Source organism: Hirundo rustica, chromosome 20 (genome assembly GCF_015227805.2).
Source record: "Hirundo rustica isolate bHirRus1 chromosome 20, bHirRus1.pri.v3, whole genome shotgun sequence".
In the NCBI taxonomy this organism is placed as follows: Eukaryota; Metazoa; Chordata; class Aves; order Passeriformes; family Hirundinidae; genus Hirundo; species Hirundo rustica.
Genome location: NC_053469.1, coordinates 3,426,735 through 3,447,315, shown reverse-complemented (window position 1 = coordinate 3,447,315; position 20,581 = coordinate 3,426,735). Strand labels below are relative to the sequence as shown.

General features: G+C 47.4%; 1 protein-coding gene across 1 annotated transcript in view; it reads right to left on the bottom strand.

Moving 5' to 3' along the window:
* Positions 1-5,235: 5,235 nt before the first annotated feature.
* Positions 5,236-20,581, bottom strand: part of BRD3 (bromodomain containing 3) — a 31,428-nt gene continuing 16,082 nt past the window's right edge. Inside the window, exons 2-12 of the mRNA XM_040083035.2 lie at positions 20,197-20,523; positions 19,464-19,601; positions 18,362-18,509; positions 16,698-16,912; positions 14,570-14,941; positions 10,165-10,293; positions 9,640-9,831; positions 9,081-9,316; positions 8,278-8,570; positions 6,339-6,467; positions 5,236-5,544 (exon numbers count right to left, since the gene is read on the bottom strand). Coding sequence (XP_039938969.1) covers positions 5,429-5,544; positions 6,339-6,467; positions 8,278-8,570; positions 9,081-9,316; positions 9,640-9,831; positions 10,165-10,293; positions 14,570-14,941; positions 16,698-16,912; positions 18,362-18,509; positions 19,464-19,601; positions 20,197-20,397 — 2,169 coding nt within the window. The 5' untranslated portion in view covers positions 20,398-20,523 and the 3' untranslated portion in view covers positions 5,236-5,428. The remainder of the gene's footprint in view (positions 5,545-6,338; positions 6,468-8,277; positions 8,571-9,080; positions 9,317-9,639; positions 9,832-10,164; positions 10,294-14,569; positions 14,942-16,697; positions 16,913-18,361; positions 18,510-19,463; positions 19,602-20,196; positions 20,524-20,581) is intronic.

Sequence of the window (20,581 nt, the reverse complement as noted above, 5' to 3'; positions counted from 1 at the left end):
GCTGGCACCGGCACCAGCTGCTCCAGCCCCCCTCTCCAGGTCACCCTGAGCTCCCGCAGCCAGCCCTGGCTGCCGGAGCAGGTGACAAAGTCTCTCTGCTTCCTGCAGGTCCTGGTGACTTCCAAGAAGCCCCTGGGTGAAATCCGATCTCCTTTCAGCCCAACTTACCTCATTCAGGAGGGATTCTCACAGAATTTAAGAGTTCAAGCCCTTCCTCGGCTGCCCCGGGACGTGGGAGCAGCTGAATTTCCCTCACCAAAAGGAAAAAAAGGGGATTTAAAGTGGTTTTATTCCAGGCACTCAGCTGTGGTTCAGACACCCCAGAGGCTGCCCCTGCTCTGAAGGCAGTCGGCTCTTTGGGTGTGACATCCCCCAAAACAATTTCCAAATTATCCCAGGACTCGTGGCACCAGGATTCAATATCCTGATGTTTGGCACTGCTCAGTCCGGGTCTGAGTGCCACACCTGGAAAAGATGAGGAGAGGGGAAAATATGGGATCAAACTGCACACACCAAACAATTTTTCTTTTTATTATGAAAACAAAACGAATGCCCCAGGACCAGGGTCCGTGATTACCAGTAACATCAAAGATTACTTTCTAACTCTTTTTTTTTTTTTTTTTAATTGTTTTGTTTGAGGCCAGCAATTTGCAATAAACAAGCTAAACTACTTACATTGACTCATTTCTTTTCAATAACTGACATTTACAGGAATATACTAGAAATGGCACTAAAAAGTTTTAAGAAAAAGAGTTACGGTAAATTTGCATGCACATCATACAGAAAAGTAACAATTTTTTCTTTTAAATATTTTTTAAAAAAAACCCAAAATAACAAAACAAAAAATACAACAACAAATCTTTCTGGATTGGTTATGCCAGTATCAGGGCTGTGTTCTATGTGGCCTGTGTCAAATCCTAGCCGGTGGCTTAATTTCTTTTTTAAAAATGACATTTTAAAAAGATATGCAAATACCATTTTCTTTACAAAATGCAGCTCAAGCAAGGTAACGCTGCTGTGGAAGGAATCCTAAATTTCTCTTTACTGATGCAGAGCCTGCCCACAGTTAGCCCTAGTGGTAACTGCTCAAGGTTGAGAAGAGACTGAGAATTTAAAATCCAGTACCAAAAAAGTTGTGGTTTGTCTTCGTTATGCCCCGATCCCTTCCCCTCAGCTCCAACCCCAGCTTGAAAAAAACACCATTCCTTTCAAAACAAGGAAAAAAAACCCCAAAAATCGGTCTAAAAGTCCCCAAAGCAGAGAAAGAACTAGATTAGGTAACTGCACTCTGCTTCCACCACGCAGACAACAGGGAACAGAGCTCAGGGGGAACTCAGCTGTGGATTTCCACACACAGAAATTACATTTGTGTTTGGGGGTCACCACCCTCCCAGCAGTGACACAGCCCTGAAACATCACTCCTACGCTCCCAAACCCTGCGGGTAGGCAAGGTCCAAACGGCATCAGCACAAAAACTGGAACGGTTTTGTTGTGTAGACGACACACGGGGCGTGCAGAGAGCTGAGAGACTCCTTCGGTCGCTGGGGTGGGGATCTCCCTCTGGTCCCACTGAGCCACGAGACAGGCTGAGTTTACAATCAGAGAAAAGGTTCACAAAGTTTTTAAAAGGTGCAGTAATGCTGGTTGATCGAGAAAGGTCTGGTCAGATATTTTTGTCAAAACAGGGTTTTTTGTTTGGTTTTTTTTTTTTTTTGTCCGAAAAAAAAGCAGTTTCAATAAAACTCTGTGTGTATGCATACATATGAAATCATACTGATTTCAGTGAAGTTTCCCCTGGAAAACAAAGTTAAACTTTGTTCCTTCAAGAAAAATTCTACCATAAAAATTTTAATTTTTTTTTCTTTTTTTTTTCTTTTTTTTTTTTTAATCCTTAAGTTTAAAAATGTTCTTTCAAACGTCGTGTGTTTGATCGTTCCCAAGTTATTCCGTGACATCTGCACTGACGTGTCATGCAATAAAACCCAGATAAATAAATGCTCTGTTGGTTCAGTTCCCAACTCGTTCAGGACTGCTGCTGCTTACTCCGGACTGGAAACATCTTTTCTTTCCTGGAGAAGCTCGGGATGTACAGGAGGCACCCCCATGGACGTGGTGGGGATAATGAGCACTACAAAGAAGCTGGGAATGGACAAGTGGAAGGACAACATTTGGGAGTCACCAAATTCTTCCCTCAGTGGCGCCGAAATGGATTTCTCCTTGCTCCCTTTTGTTGGGAACGCCTCTCCTTCCGCGCCCACCTTCCCAAAACGCGGGAGCCCGAGTTGCAGCCGGTGGATCAGAGACGTGTGCAGGAGGTTTTTCCCATCCCGTGGTGGCCTCGGCAGGTTCTTTTCCTTGAAAACCCCCAGGCTGGGATGGGTTTGCAGCTCAAACAGGGATCCTCCTCCAGCGCCTTCTCCCATCGCTTCGCACCTCTGGGCTCCAACTTTCCCAACTCAATTTTGGTGGGACAGCGCTTGAGGGGCGTCTGTGTGTTCCAGGAGCTGCTCCTGGTGTCAGAGGATGGTGACAGAGCTGAAATTCCCTTTTTTTTTTTTTTTTTTGTGGCAGCGATGCTGTCGCCTCCGGTTCGTCCTCCCCACAGAAGCCACCGCCACGGCTCGGGGTCAGGCATGCAGGAAAAGGTCCCAGGAAGGGAGAACTGGGAGTTTGTTTATCCAAATGCCGTGGCAGTGAGTTGGTTGCAATCATTCCTTAAAATATTCCTTGGTTTTGATCATTCAAGTTGCAGGCAACAGGAGAAACACAGGTGAAACCCAACCCCGTTAAAAAGAAACCCAAGCTCTTAATTAGGTGAATATTACATTTCCTCATAGTAAATTCTGAAAATATATTACCAGGGATCTGTCTGGGGGAAGGTTTTGTGAGGGCAGAACTTAAAAAAAAAAAAAAAATATCATAACTTAACTCCACTGTTAATGGAAAACAAAAATCCTGAATTTCGGTAAAAACCAGAATATTTTTCTTTCAAACGCTGTGGGAAAGGATCTCTGGTCACCAGCAGATTTTGAGAGGCAGATCTTTGAGAGGCCCAAACGTCCGGGAAATCACCCGTGGCGGATGGGCAGGGGGTGAGCACACTGAGCAAGGATGCAGCTGGAAGTGCAAACCTGGGGATGCTACAAGAGATTCCCAGCGCAGGGACATCCCCCAGAGCCCAGCACAGCATCTCCTGTCCCAGCTCCAACCATGTGCTGGCCTCCAGGGGCCTCCAGGGCCGCTCACCTGCAGGGAAAATAAAATCTGCAGCAATTTGCACCGCTGGGAGAGCACAGGAAGGTGAATTTTAGGGCTAAGCCACAGGAGAGAGGCAGTTTTAGGGGCTGGTGCTGGAGATGGAAAGCAGAACTTTCTGTTAAACTCTGTATATATATTTTTTTTTCCTTTACAATAAAAAGAAGTTACAATAAAACTTCTGCTCCTCAGATTACAAATTTGAGGTAATTATAGAACTGGTGTTTTCCTAAAATTGGATTAGAAAAGGATAAAACCCCCATTGTTCTATCAAAACAAAAAAAAAAATTGAGGGGGGGGGAAAAAAAGACCACTGAGCAAATAAAATTGTATTGAAGTGTATGTCTCCGAAATCTGTACAAAACAGGAAAAAAGGGGGCTGGGGTGAAAAGAAAAGAGGAAAAAAAAATCTAAAAATGAACACACCAAACATGACAGAGCACCAGACACACAAGAGACTGGACTGTAGCACCTGTAGGTAGGAAGTCCAAGGTATATAAATAAAGTGGTGGATTTTTATTTGCTTTGTTGGGTTTTTTTTTCTGTCTGTTTTTTTTATTATTCTGGTTCAAACCTCATTAAAGGTCTGCCTTTCTGCTGGCCTGCAGAACCCCAGCTTTGCCTTTGTTAGGTTTTGTTACATTTTAAACGATCGATGGTGTTTAATAAATAAAGTCATGGTATATACATGAAATTAGGGACACTGAAACCAGGGTGTATTGCAGCAGTGCAGGTCAAAACGTTAGGCTGGACTGAAAAAAAATAGAAAAAAAAAAAAAAAAAAAAAAATCAGCTTTTTCTTTTTTTCTTCTCCCTCCCCTCTTTCTTCTTCTCATTGAGGTAAAACATTTCAGTGCCTGGAACTCGAACCCTGCCTGACACAGGAGGAGCATCCCCTTTTCTAGGAGCTCGCTGCCAGAACGATGAGGAGAAGGGAGAAAACCCCAAAGCAAACTCAAAAGCAAAAAAAGCCCAAACGCACACAAAATCCCTCTCCACTTCCCCTGCCAGCTCAGCCTCAGCTGGAGCTCAAGTGCTGCTTTATTTTAAGCCCAGGCTGAGGTGTTTGTCACGGAGAAAATCCCCAAGATGTGCCCAGCGATGGGGGCATGACTTGTCCTGGTCACTGCAGGGAGCACTCCAGGCTCCAGCTGACAACTTCCAGCCAAAAAAACCCACCCCCTCCTGTCAGTTCCATGGAAACTTTCATAGAGAGAGTCCATTTCCTGGAAATTATCTGTTTAATGGTAAAAATAACATTCCCAAGAAACTTGAGTGTGTCCCTTGCTCCCTTCTTCCCAATGAATCCCCAGGAAAAGTGAAGCTTTTGAGTGGAAAACCAAGAAATGCAACCACTTCTATTGCTCGTGTGCTTAAAAGTTAAATTCACGCCTCAAGACCTTCCTGAACAGGTGCCTATGCCTCTACCAAGATTTTTAAAAAAGCATGTTAGCAATCCACAGTACATGAGAATTCTTTTGGATTTTTTTTTTTTTTTTTTTTTTTTTTTGCTTTTATGTAAAAAGATGATAGCATCTGACATTTTCATCACACTGTAGACTTGGAGATTAAGAATACTAGTGCTAATAACAAATACACCAACTAGCTCAAAAGCTAACATCTTTCAGATACAGTACCATTTTACAGAGATTTCTTTTAAAAAAGATGGGTTTTACCTTGTGTGAGCCAGGCAGGCTTATTAAAAGAGAATCTTCTGGGGACAGGGGAAGGGCCAGGAGGGAAATGTACTACAAACCTTGCAGAATTTTCTATTTATCTCCTGCTAAGAGCTCAAAAAGTTCTTCCGTTTTCGACCAATTTTTCTCCAGATAAATGTAAATTTTAGAGACTTTATGCAAAGGGAACTATTTGTCATAAAGTCTAGTCACACACACACACACACACTCAAAAGATCTTTGACCTATTAAAAGACAGCCCCCTCCCTACCCACCCCAACCCCCCCCAAAAAAAAAACCCAAAAAATGGAAGATACCTTTTGTAACACTGAGTTTAAAAAAAAAAAAAAAATAAAATAAAAAAAACGAGTCAAGAGAAAAGAGAGAGGGGATAAAACCTGACCACCGTGGCCCGAGAGCAGGGGTTAAGGAGGGGAGGGGACGCTGCAGAGCAGGGGCAGGGAGGGGGTTGTGTCCGAGTGTCCGAGCGTCCCAGCTCATTCCGAGTCGCTGCTGTCCGAGCTGGAGCCGCTGGAGCTGCTGCTCCCCGACTCCGAGGAGCTGCTGCTGCTCAGCCGGGAGGGGCCTCCGGAGGGAGTGGAGCTGGATTTCTCTGCGGGGAACAAGGCAGGGATGTGGTTACTTGCAAGGAACTGAAACACACAAGGGTTGCCCGCAGCCTTCACCCCCCGGCTGGACCCGCAGGGTGGAAGTTTGGGATCTCTGCTGCGGGGCAGTGTCACCCCTGAGCACAGGAAATGTCCCTGGGGAAAGCTTTGCTTGTGCTGAGGGAACCTTTTGGAGCATCTTGAGATCTCTGCTGCAGGGCAGTGTCACCTCTGAGCACAGGAAATGTCCCTGGGGAAAGCTTTGCTAGTGCTGGAGGAACCTTTTGGAGCATCTTGAGCTACCTGGGGAAGTTTGGGATCTCTGCTGTGGGGCAGTGTCACCTCTGAGCACAGGAAATATCCCTGGGGAAAGCTTTGCTAGTGCTGGGGGAAGCTTTTGGAGCATCTTGAGATCTCTGCTGTGGGGCAGCGTCACCCCTGAGCAGAGGAAATGTCCCTGGGGAAAGCTTTGCTTGTGCTGGGGGAACTTTTTGGAGCATCTCGAGCTGTGTTTGGGATTTTTTAAGCCCATGTGTTAGAAGCTCTGGGGTGTGGGCTGCACCTGTTAACACAGCGAAGATCCTCCTCCCTCTGGAGCAGGAATTGCCTCCCAGACAGCTCCTATTTTACCACCCAGGAGTTTCCACCTGGCCAGGGACCAGCAGCCCCACAGGGCAGCTCAGTGGGAACTCCCTGAGGGCTCCTGTCCCAGAGGCAAACCCCAGGCAGAGGTTTTGACCCTGTGACAAAGTCTGTCCACTTTTGGGGTGCTGTTTCCACACAAACCCAAAGCCGTTACCTTTCTTTGCAGGCTTCTTGTTGTTGTTTAGCTGCCCACTGACGTCCTGTAACCGTTTTTCTAGTTCTTTCTTCTTTTCCTGAGCTAACTCTTCTTTTGACTTTGCTGCTTGCTTTTTGCCACTGGCAGCTGTGGGGGGAGGAACGCAGAGTTTCTCAAAGTGCAGGGGGATGCAGGGGGAAAAGAGTGGACATCACTATTTTACAGGGCATGTACATCTGTGTGCACACTCTGCAGTGACACTGCCAAGGTCCAGTGCTCACACAGCAGCTACACATCCCAGAGAGAAGACAACACCTGACGTTGCCTTGCTCATCAAATCACCACCATCCTGTAACATGCAATTTCTTTTTTTTTTTTTTTTTTTTTTTTTAAGAGAGGTCTTCTGGAAAGTATTTTAGAAGATAGAAATATCCGTGTATTGACCTTGTCATTACAGGTTACTTACCAGCCAGTTATATGGTCAATAATTACAGATTTGTAATTACAGAATTGTTACATGGGTTTTCTGCCCTGTAAAATAAAGTGTCCCATTAAAGGTTGTCAGGAGTAAAGCATCTGCCATTAAAACTTCCGATCCCCTCACGCAAGAATCTACTGTGGTTTATGTTGCTCTAAACAGAAAACAAAACAAACAAAGGCAAATTAAAAACCAACTGAGGCAAAGGCTGGCAGACAACTGGAATGTAACTGCATCAGGATGGAAAGGGTGAGAGGGACCAGCAACACTCACATCGCCAAGGAAAGGAAATATTCCTCCAAAGGAGGAGTAATTGAACACAGGTGTTGGCCAGGATTGGAGGCACAAGACAGGAGCCAGATATTTTGCCTGGTCCAGCAAGGAAATACCTACATTTCTGTGAGCTGTTTTAAAGCAATGGTTAAAAAAAAACCGCAACAACAACGAAAAAGAAATCTGGAAAGCACAGTCCTAAGAGGGAACGCTCAGCACAGGAGTCCAGCCAGGCTCAGGCATGCCAGGCTCACAGGGTGGACATCTGAGGTCGTCTGTATTACTGTGTGCTCTGGTTCCAAAATTGAAGGATGCTTCCTGTTCCTAAGCACTCTGGAAAATCCTTCCCTGAGCTATGCCAACAGTGAAGGATTCAGGAAAAAAAAAAAATAAAGCAAAAAGAAAGGCCAAAGTCTGTGCTTTGCTCAGGCCTTCCTGAAAATGCTGTGAGGAAGGAATGGAGATGCTCTGCAAGAGCAAGGAGTAGCTTTTGTGTCACAATCTTAAAGGAAAACTCCTTTAACCAGAGGGCCAGGAGCACTTCAGGTAAGTGATGCTATTTTTGTCCAGCTGGAGCTGGACTCTCAATGGGCTGCAGGAATTCGCTCTGTGGACGAGGCACAAAGTCTGTCCCACACTGAACCACGCACTCAGCAGCAGACTGACATTCATCCTCTGAGCTGACAGAGGCTGAGGGCAATGTGGTGATCAGGACACACAGGAAGAGCGGTTTGGGGGTGAATACACAACTCAGACACGCCCAGAATCCACAGGTAACCAGGTAACCTTGTGCAAATCATTTATTGCCTCGGTGGTTTGGATCCCAACCACGTTTTTTTTTTTGTTTCCTTCCTAATTAGATGCTAAACTATTCAGGAGAAGAAACTGATCCTTCCAGAAGTGTGCACATAACACCTGACATGAGACTGAAACCTTTACAGGGCTTTCCAGAGCCTGGGTAAGTAATAAAGGTCTTGCAGAGGAACACATTGGCTCTCCAGGTCTCTGCAGCAGGACACCATGGGAAGAAAGAACAGAGAAAAAGAGGAAGTTTCTGTACATTTCCTTGGGAGAAAAGAATCTCTAAGGATTCCTGCCATCACATACCCAACGGGTGGATAAGAGAATCTCAGTGCACACGCCCTGACTCCAAAGCTGAGCCCAGGAGCTGCTGGGGGGAACACGAGCCCCGGGAGGGTAACTTACAAAACGGTTTCCTTTGTTTTTTCTGTAAACAAGATTTCACGTATCTCTCCAGTTCTCGTAACGTTGTGGGCTTCAAGGTTTCAAAATCTATTTCAATCTCGTCGGGATTGGAGTCTCTGAGGGAAGGTTCCCGGGACTGGATGATGTGAACCACCCTGCCCAGCTTCTCCCCGGGCAGGCGGTTGATGTCCAGGCTGAGCTGTCGTTTCTCATCATAGGTCATGGGCAGCCCTTCCTCCTCCTCATCCGAGTCGTAGCTTGCAGATGCCTGCTTGCCTCCTTTCTTGGGCTGCCTGGGGAGGTTGTCAAGCATGAAAACATTCATGGGGACACAGCAATGAATTCTTTTTTTTTTTTTTTCCTCCCCCTCAGCTCCCTCGTAACAAACATCCCCATGCTCTTGGCTTTGAAGCTCTCGTCAGATGGCTGGAACAGCACCGCAAGTGCTGAAAAAGTGCAGCAGCCTGAGATCAGCTGTTGTGCTCCTATTATATTTTAGCTCTGTGAAGTGTGACAACGAGCCCGAGCAGCAGCAGGGGGGCAGCCATGAAATAGCACGTTCTTGGTGGCTGCACAAAAGGCAACCCCCAAAACCTTATCTGAGAGCAATCAGGCAGGGATTCAAAGAGCTGGACAGTGAAAACACAATGGTTCCATTGCCAGCTCCAAGTTAAAGGCTCCCTGGAGTTGTCTGGGAATGGGAACAGCATTCAGCAGCAAATTAACAACTACTGAGCTTCCCCAGGAATTAAGGACAGAGCTGGAAGCTCTTGGCTCTCCCCTCAAGGCACCTTAGCTCTCACCTGTTAGCTGTGGTTGTGCTGTTTGCTTTCTTAGCTGGGGCTTTCTTCTGCTGGGTTTGTTTTGGTGGTTGAGCCACCTTGGGTTTCTTCTCCTCCTCAGCTTTGACTTTGTGCTTTTCTTTTTCCTTCTCTTTATCTTTCTTTTTCTTCTCTTTCTCCTTCTTCTCTTTTTTTTTCTTTGGTTTGTTCACTGGCGCTTGGGACAGTGCAGCCAGCTGCTCATGGACGGCTTTCAGCTGGGAGAAACAGGGGGGAAATCATCAAGGCAAGGTAACTGCTGCCTCCACAAGCCCTTCCCTCTACATCCCAAGGTGTAAGTATATCCTAAAGTCAAAAATCCAGCAGCTCATACTCTGGGATCCCGGAAGGAAGGAGAGAGCATCAGAAAAAACAAAGATTACCGTCACATCAAACACGCACTGATGGCACAGCTGAACGCTTTTCCCCTTAGGCTGGGAATGCTTCCCTGCGTGCCAGCCTAGGTGGGATTTTTCAGGACACAATTCCCACTGCTGTGCTCTGGCTAAGGCACGGACACGCAGCTGGGACGGAGCAGTACCTGCTCCTGCAGCTCGGCCAGCCGAGTCGCCCGCTCCTCCTCGGAATCGGAGCTGTCCGAGTCGGAGGAGCTCTCCTCGCTGCTGTGGCTGCTCTCTGTGCTTTTGCTCACCACTGGGGCTGTTGGAGGAGGCGGAGTGGGGGCCTCTGCAGGCTCATCGGGCATTTTCGCAAACCTCATCTCAAAGACATCCTGCAAAAAGGAGGAAAATGGGTGACCGAAGGAGCCTCGGACACAAACAGCTCAGGGCCAGGGTCTTTGTGAACTACAAGTAAATAATAATAATGTGCAGAATATTCTTGCACATCTGGAAAGCCCCAGAAAACTCCCCAATTATTTTAAAACCAAAGATTATAATATTTTAAGAGCTGAACACGGCACTGGGCCCACGCCATGTGAAGAGCACAAGAGTCCTGCAGAGAGCACGAGATTCCAAGGGCTGGAGGAATCTCCCTCCCTCACCTGGATCTCACCTTGTACCTGAACTAAAAACACTCTGGAAGATGCATTTGCCAACACCTTTACCTGGAGCTTCCTGGCCATGGCCACCACCTCGTGGTCTGGAGGATTGTACTTGTAACAATTAGAGAACATTAACCGAATATCCGCTGCAAAACCTTGTGCGTCCTGGTATTCCCGACTGTCCATCTTCTTCTGCAAATAAACAAGCCAAAGGGAAAGGGGAAAGGAAAAAAAAAGCCATAAGCAAAAGGCATTTGTAGCAACTGCGTGGAGGACTTGAGAACCTCGGAGCAGCCTCACAAATCCCATCCAGGCGAACGGAAGTTTGATTTGGGTTATTGGTTCCTAAACAACATTCCGAGTTTCTGCTTCATAAGGCAAGCAAACACCCACCAGGCAACCAAAGAAGCTGATGTTTGATAGCAGTTTAAACACTAAGATTCTAAACTGGCCTTGTTTTCTAAGCAGTAAGATACCAATCTGTCAGGGTCCACATTCTATCAGAAAACATTTAGAAATCGTTCGAAAAATCATTTAGAAAAAATGGATCAGGAACCAATAGAAACAAGGATCATGGATGGAAAGGGCAAGAGTCAACAAGCAAGTCACAATTACAGGAGTACCCGAAGTGTGTATTTCTACACATGCTTGGATATATTTGCTTTGTAAATCTGAAAGGGCAGAAAAGATCATGAAAATCTGACTTCCTGCTAACAGAGGGCAGGAGGTTTGCTCTGCAATTCCTGCAGCAAAATAGGCATTTACAGTTAAACTACAACTCCCACTCTTAATTTAAAAGTCCAACTGATAGAAATGGATACAGACTTCACCCCTTATGAACCTACTCATAATGTTATTTCCCAGAGCAGGGAGGATAAATGTCAAATATTTGTACCTTGCTCCTTTCTCTTATTTTTCAGCTCTCACTTCCAGCCATTTCTCTTGCTGTTTGGGACTCAGTGACTTGGGTTTAGAGAGCAGTTTACAGCATTCCTAGCACTTAATTGATTTTATGCATACATTACTACTATGTACAAAACCTTAGCTCCAATTACTCCTGCTGAAAGGAACCAGAAGCTAACACCGAGTTTCATTTGCATTTAAAAGACCTGGGTTTAAAGAAATTCTCTATTTGCCAAGCACTTACAGGCCTCCCTTTTGTGGGTCTTGGGCACCTGTATCCCCAGAGAAGGGAAGGGTTGGCTGGCAGACAGGCTGGGGACGTGATGGGGACAGACATCCCCCATCCCAGCAGCAATCAGGGATGCTCAGGGTCTGTCAGCCACCCCTAACACAAGCAAAATTCCCATTTCTCACAGAGCTACGGAAATTTCACAGCCGTGACAGACCTTCTAACTGTCTCGAAACACTGCACTGACTCCTGGAGCTGTTTTTGTTGTGAAAAGGGCAGAATTTCACCTCCAGGGATTCAGCTTCTGCGGGACCTGTTGCGGGGTGGTGACATCCCTGCAGCCTTGCTCCCTGCTGAGCTGCAGCCAGACGTCTGTCAAACTTTTGTCAGGAGACCTCATTTTCCTGGTGAATAAACCAGGAGACAGCCTGGAAGCCACAGCACAAAGGCAGAAAGGGAAATAGGTTTGTGGTGCTCCTGTCTGAAAAGCCTCTCAGGCCAATTCCAAAGCAAAACATATGTTCAAACCAAAGGGCCCGTTTATTTTAAAATACATCTTACTGCATGAAAGGCCTTTTAATATTTGTTTGGCCTGGTTACTGCCTGTGAAATACATTCCAGGGTCTGAGGCTTTGCTTTTCATCCAAACTCAACAGCTTTCCAGCCCTACAGTTTTAATCTATGGATTTTTGTTTTGTCTTCTTATAAAGAATAATTAGCTTAACAAAAGAAAGAAAAGCACCTTAAATCGGTGGGCTGGAATATCTTGTTATAAATACGCTTGGAGATATTCAAGCTTACAAAAAGAAAAGTGATTCCATTTACAGCCGGAAATCAGGAGCCAGGCAGAGCTGGCAGAGGTGCAGGCAGGCCAGCTCACCCATCCTCTGTCCCACAGACAGCATCTGCCACAGCAATCTCATTTTCCTCCTAAATCAATTGTTTAATCACCTTTACTGTTCATAGATTTGTTTCCTCATGTCTAACGTGCCCCTTGCTCTAAGGTAAGTCTTGTCCTGCCCACAGAATGTCTCCTCACTTTTAAGACCCTGAACTCAGCTGCTCTGAAACTACAGCAGTTCACTGCAGGAGAATTCAGGGGTGAGCAGAGTTACATCCCCTGGAGGAAGTGCTTCATTCCAAAAGTAAACACCCTGTGGAAATCCTCTTGCACAGCTAGGCTTGTCGCTTGTTCACCACTGAGTAAACCAAAGGCAGAGGCATCCACGTCACTGCTGGGCCCTGGCAGAGGATGGAGCAGAAGAGGTGCTCCAGGTTCCTCAGCACCACAGAGAGGGACAGGGATGTTGTGCATGGCCCCTGCCTGCCTGGGGACAGGGCAGCAGCAGCTCCAGCCTCAGGGCGTCCCACTCCTCACTGGGAGTTAGAGCTGCTGCCTCTCTCTCCTCACACTTCCGTCCTTTCCTACTCCAAGCAGTCCTGCTCTTTCCTTCTCTGTGATGAAGAGAACTGAGGTGGAGATGAGCTCACAGATCCTGTCCCTTCAGCTGCTCCCGCTCTCAGTCCAAGCTCCAGCACAAAATTCCAGCACATCCCTCTGCTCCTGGCTGCAACAAGCTCAGCCACAGCCCCTCCATCTCACCTGCCTCTGGCACAGTCACAACAGCCAAGCTGCCCCCTCCACCACACACAGGGAAAACAACCTCCAAATCCTCTTGGAGGCACCTCTGCCAGGGGAAAAAAGAGATCCTGGACATGAAGGATATTCTCTGAGGAAAATCAAACCTAACACAGCCACAGAAGCAAAGAGACAAGATGTGTTACAGCTGCAGCAATGCTTGTGTTTTACTTTCTCACATAATTCCTCCCGGGTTAGTTTGGAGGCCCTTAGTTGTGCTGCTTTATCACAGCCATTGTCACTTGGGTAGAATTAAATTTAAAAACCTTTCAGAGCCACAGAGAAGCCCCTGACCCTGGAAAATGACACTGCCTGCAAATGGCAGGTTTCTGTTCCACACAGTGAAGGTATTACAAGCTGCATCTCTGAGAACTCACACCCTGATCTACAGGCCAAGAGCAATGACAATAAAACACTCCATAAAAGCCAATACCAGACAGCACTTCAAACAGCTTTATTAAGAAATATACTACCATGTGGAACGAGAAACCTAGAGTCTTTAGGTGTGAAAGACTCCAGTGGGTTTGCCATCAACCTGTCTCCAGTTTTCTACCCTACACTAGCCAGGTGCAGAGGGAGGATACCACCTGCATTTGCCAGAAAGGGGCAGAGCTGTACAATTTTAAAGAATGAAGTCAGGACCTTAAAGATACTTAAGTATGAAGTCACCAACCCAAGAAATCACAGCTTTGCACCTAGATTTTTCAGAACACAGCACAAAGATCTCTGGCAATAAGAAATCAACTAAGCACACATGGAAATAGCAGTTTGAGAGGGTCAGGGTTTCACTCTGTCCATCTCTAATCTTCCTGCAATCACCTGGGGCTTCAACTAGCAGGCTGCAGGTACCTCTGGAGGCCCAGAGCATCCCTAGGATGGGTGCATGGTACATAAGAGTCTGACATGCTGCTCCCAGCACACAGGATCTGCCAAGGAAGACGACAGGAATCACAACCACAGCTGCCCTTTTGTCACCTGGGCATTCACACAATTGCAGGCACTGGCTCAGCTGGCAGCAAAACCCTTCTGGCAATGCCAGTGAAAGCCAGCAACAGCATCTTCACCTCCTGCACGTGCAAGTCTCCTCTCTATCAACACAGAATCCAGTGCCTGGCTCACAAGAAGATGGGAACTACAAAGACACGGCTTTGCTTCATGGCTGGATTCAGCAAACCTCCAAACCTACTGGGAAAAACAACAACACCAGACCATACTAAGCTAAAGCCTTGAGGAGCCAAGCATGAACGATAAAACCATCACACACCTCCCCGAGTACCATCCCATTCCAGCTGGAATTGCTCAGTGTAAGCCGATCTGCCACCACCAAGTAGGTAGGCAGGAGCTTCTGGAAATGGGATACCATCAATGGAGTCCTATGAAATAAAGCACCTCCTCTTCTCAGAGTGCAACACAATCCTAAGAACACCAGTTAAATACCTGCACTATCCACAAAGAGGAGAGGATGCCATTGTACTTTGCTTTGTGTACATCATCCACCTTGCAGGGCAGGATAAAAAAAGGCTGCCCCGGGTTATGGCAAAAAAAAAGCAAGAGGAAACAAAATATAAAAACATCCAGCTGGTATCCAAACAGATTCAGTCCCCACCCTTTTCCCATTCCCCCTCCCACAAAGGAGCCAGTCCTCTGCAACCAGAGGGACCCCCTGCAAAAAGAAGAGGTGGAAAATGAGGACGTACTTTCACAGTACTGAGATCCATGGGGTGCTTGATAATATCGTGATAGTCATGTAATTCCAAGGCCTCTGCATCCACGGGCTTGTAAAAGGGCCATGCATAGGCTGCGTGCTTCTTGGAGAGCATCTCCTTGAGGATGCTGTCACAGTACTTGAGGTGCTCAGAGAGTTTGCCCTTCTTCCCTGCGTGCTGAGGGACCTCTCCATCTTCCAGGTCTTTCTTTGGTGGTTTGATGGGGCGGCCGCCGCTCTCCCTGCGCGCGATGATTTTGGCCTGTTTGGGGTCCGACAGGGGCGTGGGGGACTCGCTCCTGCTGGCAGTGATGGCAGACGTGGTGGGGGTGGTGGTGTCTGCTTTCCGCTTCACTCCCTTTTTCTGCAACAGCACAGGGACAGGCTCCGTGAGTACACGCCCAGCAGAAACCCTAGCACAGCTCATCTTTAGTTTTGCCTGTCCTCTGGTAGGAAAAAAATATATATTTCGCTGGGATAAATGGGATTTGTGACTAGAGGCTCCAACACACAATGGCTGCACGTCACCTGAGCCACAGTAAGAGACCATTTGCACGGCTCCAACCACGCTGCAAAATGTGATGTTTCCCCGAGATGGAAGCCAGGACTCTTACCTGGTGTTTGCCAAAGGAAAGGAGGGTTCCCTCACGCTGCAGCTCAGCTGATGCATCGGGACTGAGCAAGTGTCAGTAACTTAACCACATGTCTGAGTCCCCCGTGGCAGGATCAGGTTATAAATTCTGAACCAAAGCATATTAATCACCGTGAGCCCTCACTCCTCTGTATTTAGTAGGTGTGCTAAGGTAGACTTTGCTTTAAGCAAACAAACCCTCTCACATAAATTCAAGCTGTGACTGTCCAGTCAGCTCTCTCGTGGTCCTATGAAGGATTTATTTCTCTGGAGAGGGAGATAGGGAGGAAAAAAAGTTCCTTAGAGAAATCTAAGGGAAATCTTAAGTAAATCCCAAGCAGAATTAATTTTGCAGTGTGTATTTGGCAAACTCACTTCTGGGTTCATCCTTGAGTTTTAAAATGAAATTGATTCTCAGAAGCAAGTTATTTGGACAGAAATATGAGACAGGCTTCTGAGGAGGACAGCTTAGCTGCAAGATCTGACTTACAATTTCTCTAGCAGTTCCGAAACTGTTGGGTTAAAAAGCCAAAACAATTCTGTGCCTCTGCCGGTCCAAGCAACCTCACAACCAAAGCTGTTGCAGTTAATTCCACAGTTTAGATAAAAAGATCCCCAGCTTTCTCTGAGCTACGCTTTCATCATTTTTAAAGCAATACACGGCCTGCTAAGAAAATTTCAATTATTTAGCTAATGTCTTCATTTACCCATAAATTACCATAATAAATAGCAAAACACCAGTGACAACTCCCAAAAGATTACTCAGTAAGGAAGACAGGACTAATGCACCCAAAACCTGCAGGCAACATCAGTCTCCTCCAACAGGAGTGACAGGCTTGTCTTGAACTGGTTGAAAGCAGAGAGGAACAGTCCTAACTCTGGAGCCTGCAAACCTTAAAGGAACAGCCCCAGTAAAACCAGGAGCCCAGTTAGAGAGGGAGAAGATGCTCTGAGCTGCAAACCTTAAAGGAACGGCCCCAGTAAAACCAGGAGCCCAGTTAGAGAGGGAAGAGATGCTCTGAGCTGCAAACCCGAAAGGAACGGCCCCAGTAAAATCAGGAGCTCAGTTAGAGAGGGAAGAGATGCTCTGAGCTGCAAACCTTAAAGGAACAGCCCCAGTAAAATCAGGAGCTCAGTTACAGAGGGAAGAGATGCTCTGAGCTGCAAACCCGAAAGGAACGGCCCCAGTAAAATCAGGAGCTCAGTTACAGAGGGGAGAGATGCTCTGAGCTATTTGGTGTAAAACATAGAACTCCAAGAGCCCTGGAGCAGCAGCACAGGGGGAGGCTGCAAAAGGAGAGGCTGGAACTGAGCTGGAGCAAGCACAGGTGACATCACCTCGGCTGGACCATGTGAAAAGCGGCAGAATTGCTCTCCACCCTCTCCGACTCCACACGCAAGGACGGGAGCAGGGAGCCAGCGGCGAGGGCAGGCAGCGCAGCCCTGCCCAGCAGCGTTCTCCCCTCGCCCAGGAGCTGCCCGGATTTACCTTGACGACCGGGGGCGTGGGAGGCACCACGGGCATGATCGGAGCGGCGGGCGGCGGCGGGGCGGCGGCGGCAGGGGCGGCGACGGGAGGGACGTTGGCGGTGATGGTTGGCACGGGGGTGGCAGCGATGACGGGCGTCTGAGACACGGCTGGAGGGACGTTCTGGAACGGGGCCGGCGGGGACACGGAAGACACGGCCACGGCTTGCGGCGCTCCTTTCAAACGAGAGGGGAAAGGCGCTGCTGGTTACTGGGAGCACACTGGGAGCAAACTGGTGCTGCCGGAGCCAGGGAGAGCACAAAGGACACGCTGCGATTTGCTCGGCGCTGCTGCACCCAAGGCGCAACAAAAGCGAGGGATCTCTGATCTAAGTTTTTGTACCACGGGTTTAGGTCAGCCGCAAACGAAATAATTTCAGCTTTTCACGGGGAGTGCGCAGCTCTGCCTTCAGCCCTCGGATGCTCGCAGAGCTGCGCTGAGCTCAGCAAGAGAGCAGGAGATGGAACAGTGGGAGGTGTTCATACCGTGCAAATGGCAACAACCACTGCCCTAAGCCACCCGGGCACCCAGGAGTCCAAAGCACTTCAGATCTGCCACAAGTGCACAGGGTGGGATTCCTGGGGCTGTCCTGTGCAGGGGCAGGAGCTGGGCCCAGTGATTCCTGTGGCTCCCTTCCAACTCCATATTTTATGATTCCCAGTACAGCTTAAGCCTCCTGATGGCTTCAACGTCTCTGATGCTATGCCCGCACTGCTAAAAACCTGCCTACTGGTGTAACATTAAAGGGGACAAACCTACTACCTAATAACCAAAGCAGCAGTCCTCCTTCTGTGCTTTATCAAAGGATGTTGAAAAGATACATCATCATTAATTTCTCTGAGCTTGGAATAGAGTTATAGCTCCATTTAGCACCTGAAATGTGGGAAAACAGAGGAACAATTGACTTTCCCAGAGCAACAATTAGACCTTGTTGAGAGAAAAAAAAACCCAAAACACTGCAATCATTTAACTCAGCCCACACAAGGTCCGTTATGAACTGTTTTACCACGCTTGGACATTTTAGTCCTAAATCCATTTAAAATCAATTCTAGGTGAGCTGAACTAAAATTAGTTTCCACTGATATGCAATGAGCTACACAGCCTTTTGCAGTGACTTAATAAATCCTTTAATTTTATGATGTTGTATCCATGTGTGCAAAAAATACAGTGTTTAGGGAATTAGCACAATTTGAGTCCAAGTCTCTGCTGTGTCAGAGTTCTGCCAGGACCCAGGGTGAGCTGTGTAAACCCAAATCTGTAAAGACATTCCGTGCCATGGTCTGGCACTGGCAGCAGACTGGCATTTCTGACTACTTCGGTTTTTCCTTTGCATAGAGAAGCAACTCTCTCTGCCCTCCCTCACTGAAGTGCTGCCTGGATGGGCAAGTCACAGATGGCAAGATTGGTGTGACAAATGCAGGGTGGCCTCGAGACAGACGAGCCCTGAAACCCTGAGTGAGCATCACCCAGACATCTCACCCCTTCCTCCCTCCCCACTGCTTTAACTGTGAGACCACACTCTCCCTTCCCAGCCTCTTCTCCATCTGCAAAGCCCAGCAGCTTGGGAGGAGGGTGAGGCCTCGGGAAGAGCTCCCAACATCCCCCGTCCCTGGATGGATCCGTACCTGCGCTCTGTGTGCCCGCTGAGGGCTTGCGACCTTTGCCTTTAGGAACTGGGGGCAGCAATTCCACCTCCTCCTGAGGCATCTGGGCAACCTTCTGCAGGAATATCTTCTCCAGGGCTTGGGCCATGAGGACAATGTCATCTGTGGGCTGCACAAAGAAGAATATGAGCATTTGTTGTATCATTCACACATCCGAAGCAGCGAGGTTGAAGATCGGGCTTAGAAAACACTGATGCCCTTCAAATAAATTATGGTATTCAACTGCTGACAATAAACAGATTAGCTCTTCTCCCTCCCTGCTCGCCACTCTCCTGCTCTTCTATTCTGCTCTAGCATGCAATAATTACAGCCCCTAAGTGTGCTGCATCCGGAGAATTATCAGGACTTCAGCAGGAGCCTGATAAACCAGTGTCCTGTGCAGCAGAGTGGAAGCAGCGAACTGGAACGGATGAGCTGTCCTTCCCTGCTTGCCAGCGGGTCCAAGGGAAGAGGCTAAACACACATTCTGTGGCTCAAACTAATTAATTTGTTTGTTTCAGCTGTTCTCCAGTCTGGGTCTATGATGACAAACGACTGGAGAAAAGAGAACACAAAGAATTCTGACAGCCTAACAAAACAGCAAACAAGCCAAGCCCAAAATAATAATAATCAATCTAAATGTGTGTAAGTATGAACATATTTATGGAGACAGAGTCAAAGAACAGAGTTATGATTCCTGAACTCCTTCCTGCTGCTAACAGATACTATTTAGTGCCAGACAGTCTAACACACAGCATTAAAGCATCTCAAAACACCTGCAGAGCACTGCATTAAGTGCAGCTCATCCCAGAAAACTCCTGACTGAAAATAAAAGAAGTAAAAACTTGCTGCCTAACCCCAGAACAGAAATCTACCTATAATTAAAAGGCATATTTGCCATTGTAACTAGTCTGGGGGAAGAAAGAGGCAGCACAAAGACAGCTTTGTGCATTTCAAGTAACGTGGTTGCAATTAGTGGCATTTCAAATCCTCGTAAGGAGGGCCCGGAGCCGGCCCCGTTCAAAACCTGCACAGTAACAGGGGGAGGTGGGTGATTTCTAAAGGCTTTTCTGGTCTTTTTTACCTTGTTATAAATGTAACAGTTTGTAAACATGGTGTTGAAATCCTGCATACATTCACTGGCACTCCAGTAATAGTTGTGTTCCAGGCGCTTCTTGATCGTCCCCATGTCCATGGGGTTTTTTATTATTTTGTGATAATCCTGTTGGAAAAACAGGGAAGATGTCACATCTCCCGATTCAGTTTTGTTCACATCTCCCTCTAGCCCTTGCTTTCTTCTCATCACCCCTTCTAAAAAACACCCCCTCAAATTTTGTGGAAATTTTAAATGTAAATATATATTCATTTATTTTCTAATTTGTATCTTTTTAGTCTTACTGTTATTGGGAATCTGACTCCAAAACACATAACCTCCAGTCTGGGAATCAGCATTTCTGCCTCTCTTTTTAAAAGGCTGCCTCTGGCACTTACAGAAGTTTGTCAGGGCCGGCTAAAACTGCGCTCAAAGTTTCAGTCTCTAATTTTAAGAGCGTTTTGGCCTTGAAAATGTTCCCACCAGTTAACCCAGTTTCTCCCTGGGCTGGTCTGGAGCACCTGCAGAGGCTGTGATTATCCTGGGGATGCTGCAGGGCTGTGCAGTGTCCTGGATTAGAGCACCAAAACCTCTCTTGATGCACATGAAGCCACTGGCTGAGCCCAACACCATCCCAGGCACTGACATTTCCACTCCAAACAATCCCAAAAAGCGATCTGACCGACACAAAGCTTCCCAGGGTGAGACGGCGACGGGCACGTACCGGCAAATTCAGCTTAATCGCATCAACAGGCTGGTAGAAAGGCCAAGCAAACTGATGCTTCCACAAGGTCTTCACCACGACATTTTGCATATATTGCAGCTGGTTGGTTTTCCGGCCAGGTTTGTTGGGATTCGTCACCTCTGGGGGCGGCGGATTGACAGGGCCCTGAGGAGCCTGGATGGCTGACGTGACCGTCGACATCTTCCTGCCCGGGCTCTCACTCGCTGTCACTGCGGCAGCAACGGGGAGATCTTCTTTCTTCCTTTATGCTCCCTGAATGGGACTGACATCCCATTTCCAGGGTGCAACCATACAACCTAGAGCAAACTAGAGAGAGAGGGAGAGAGAGAGGGGGAGAGAGAGAGGGCAGGGTGTAAATAGAGGG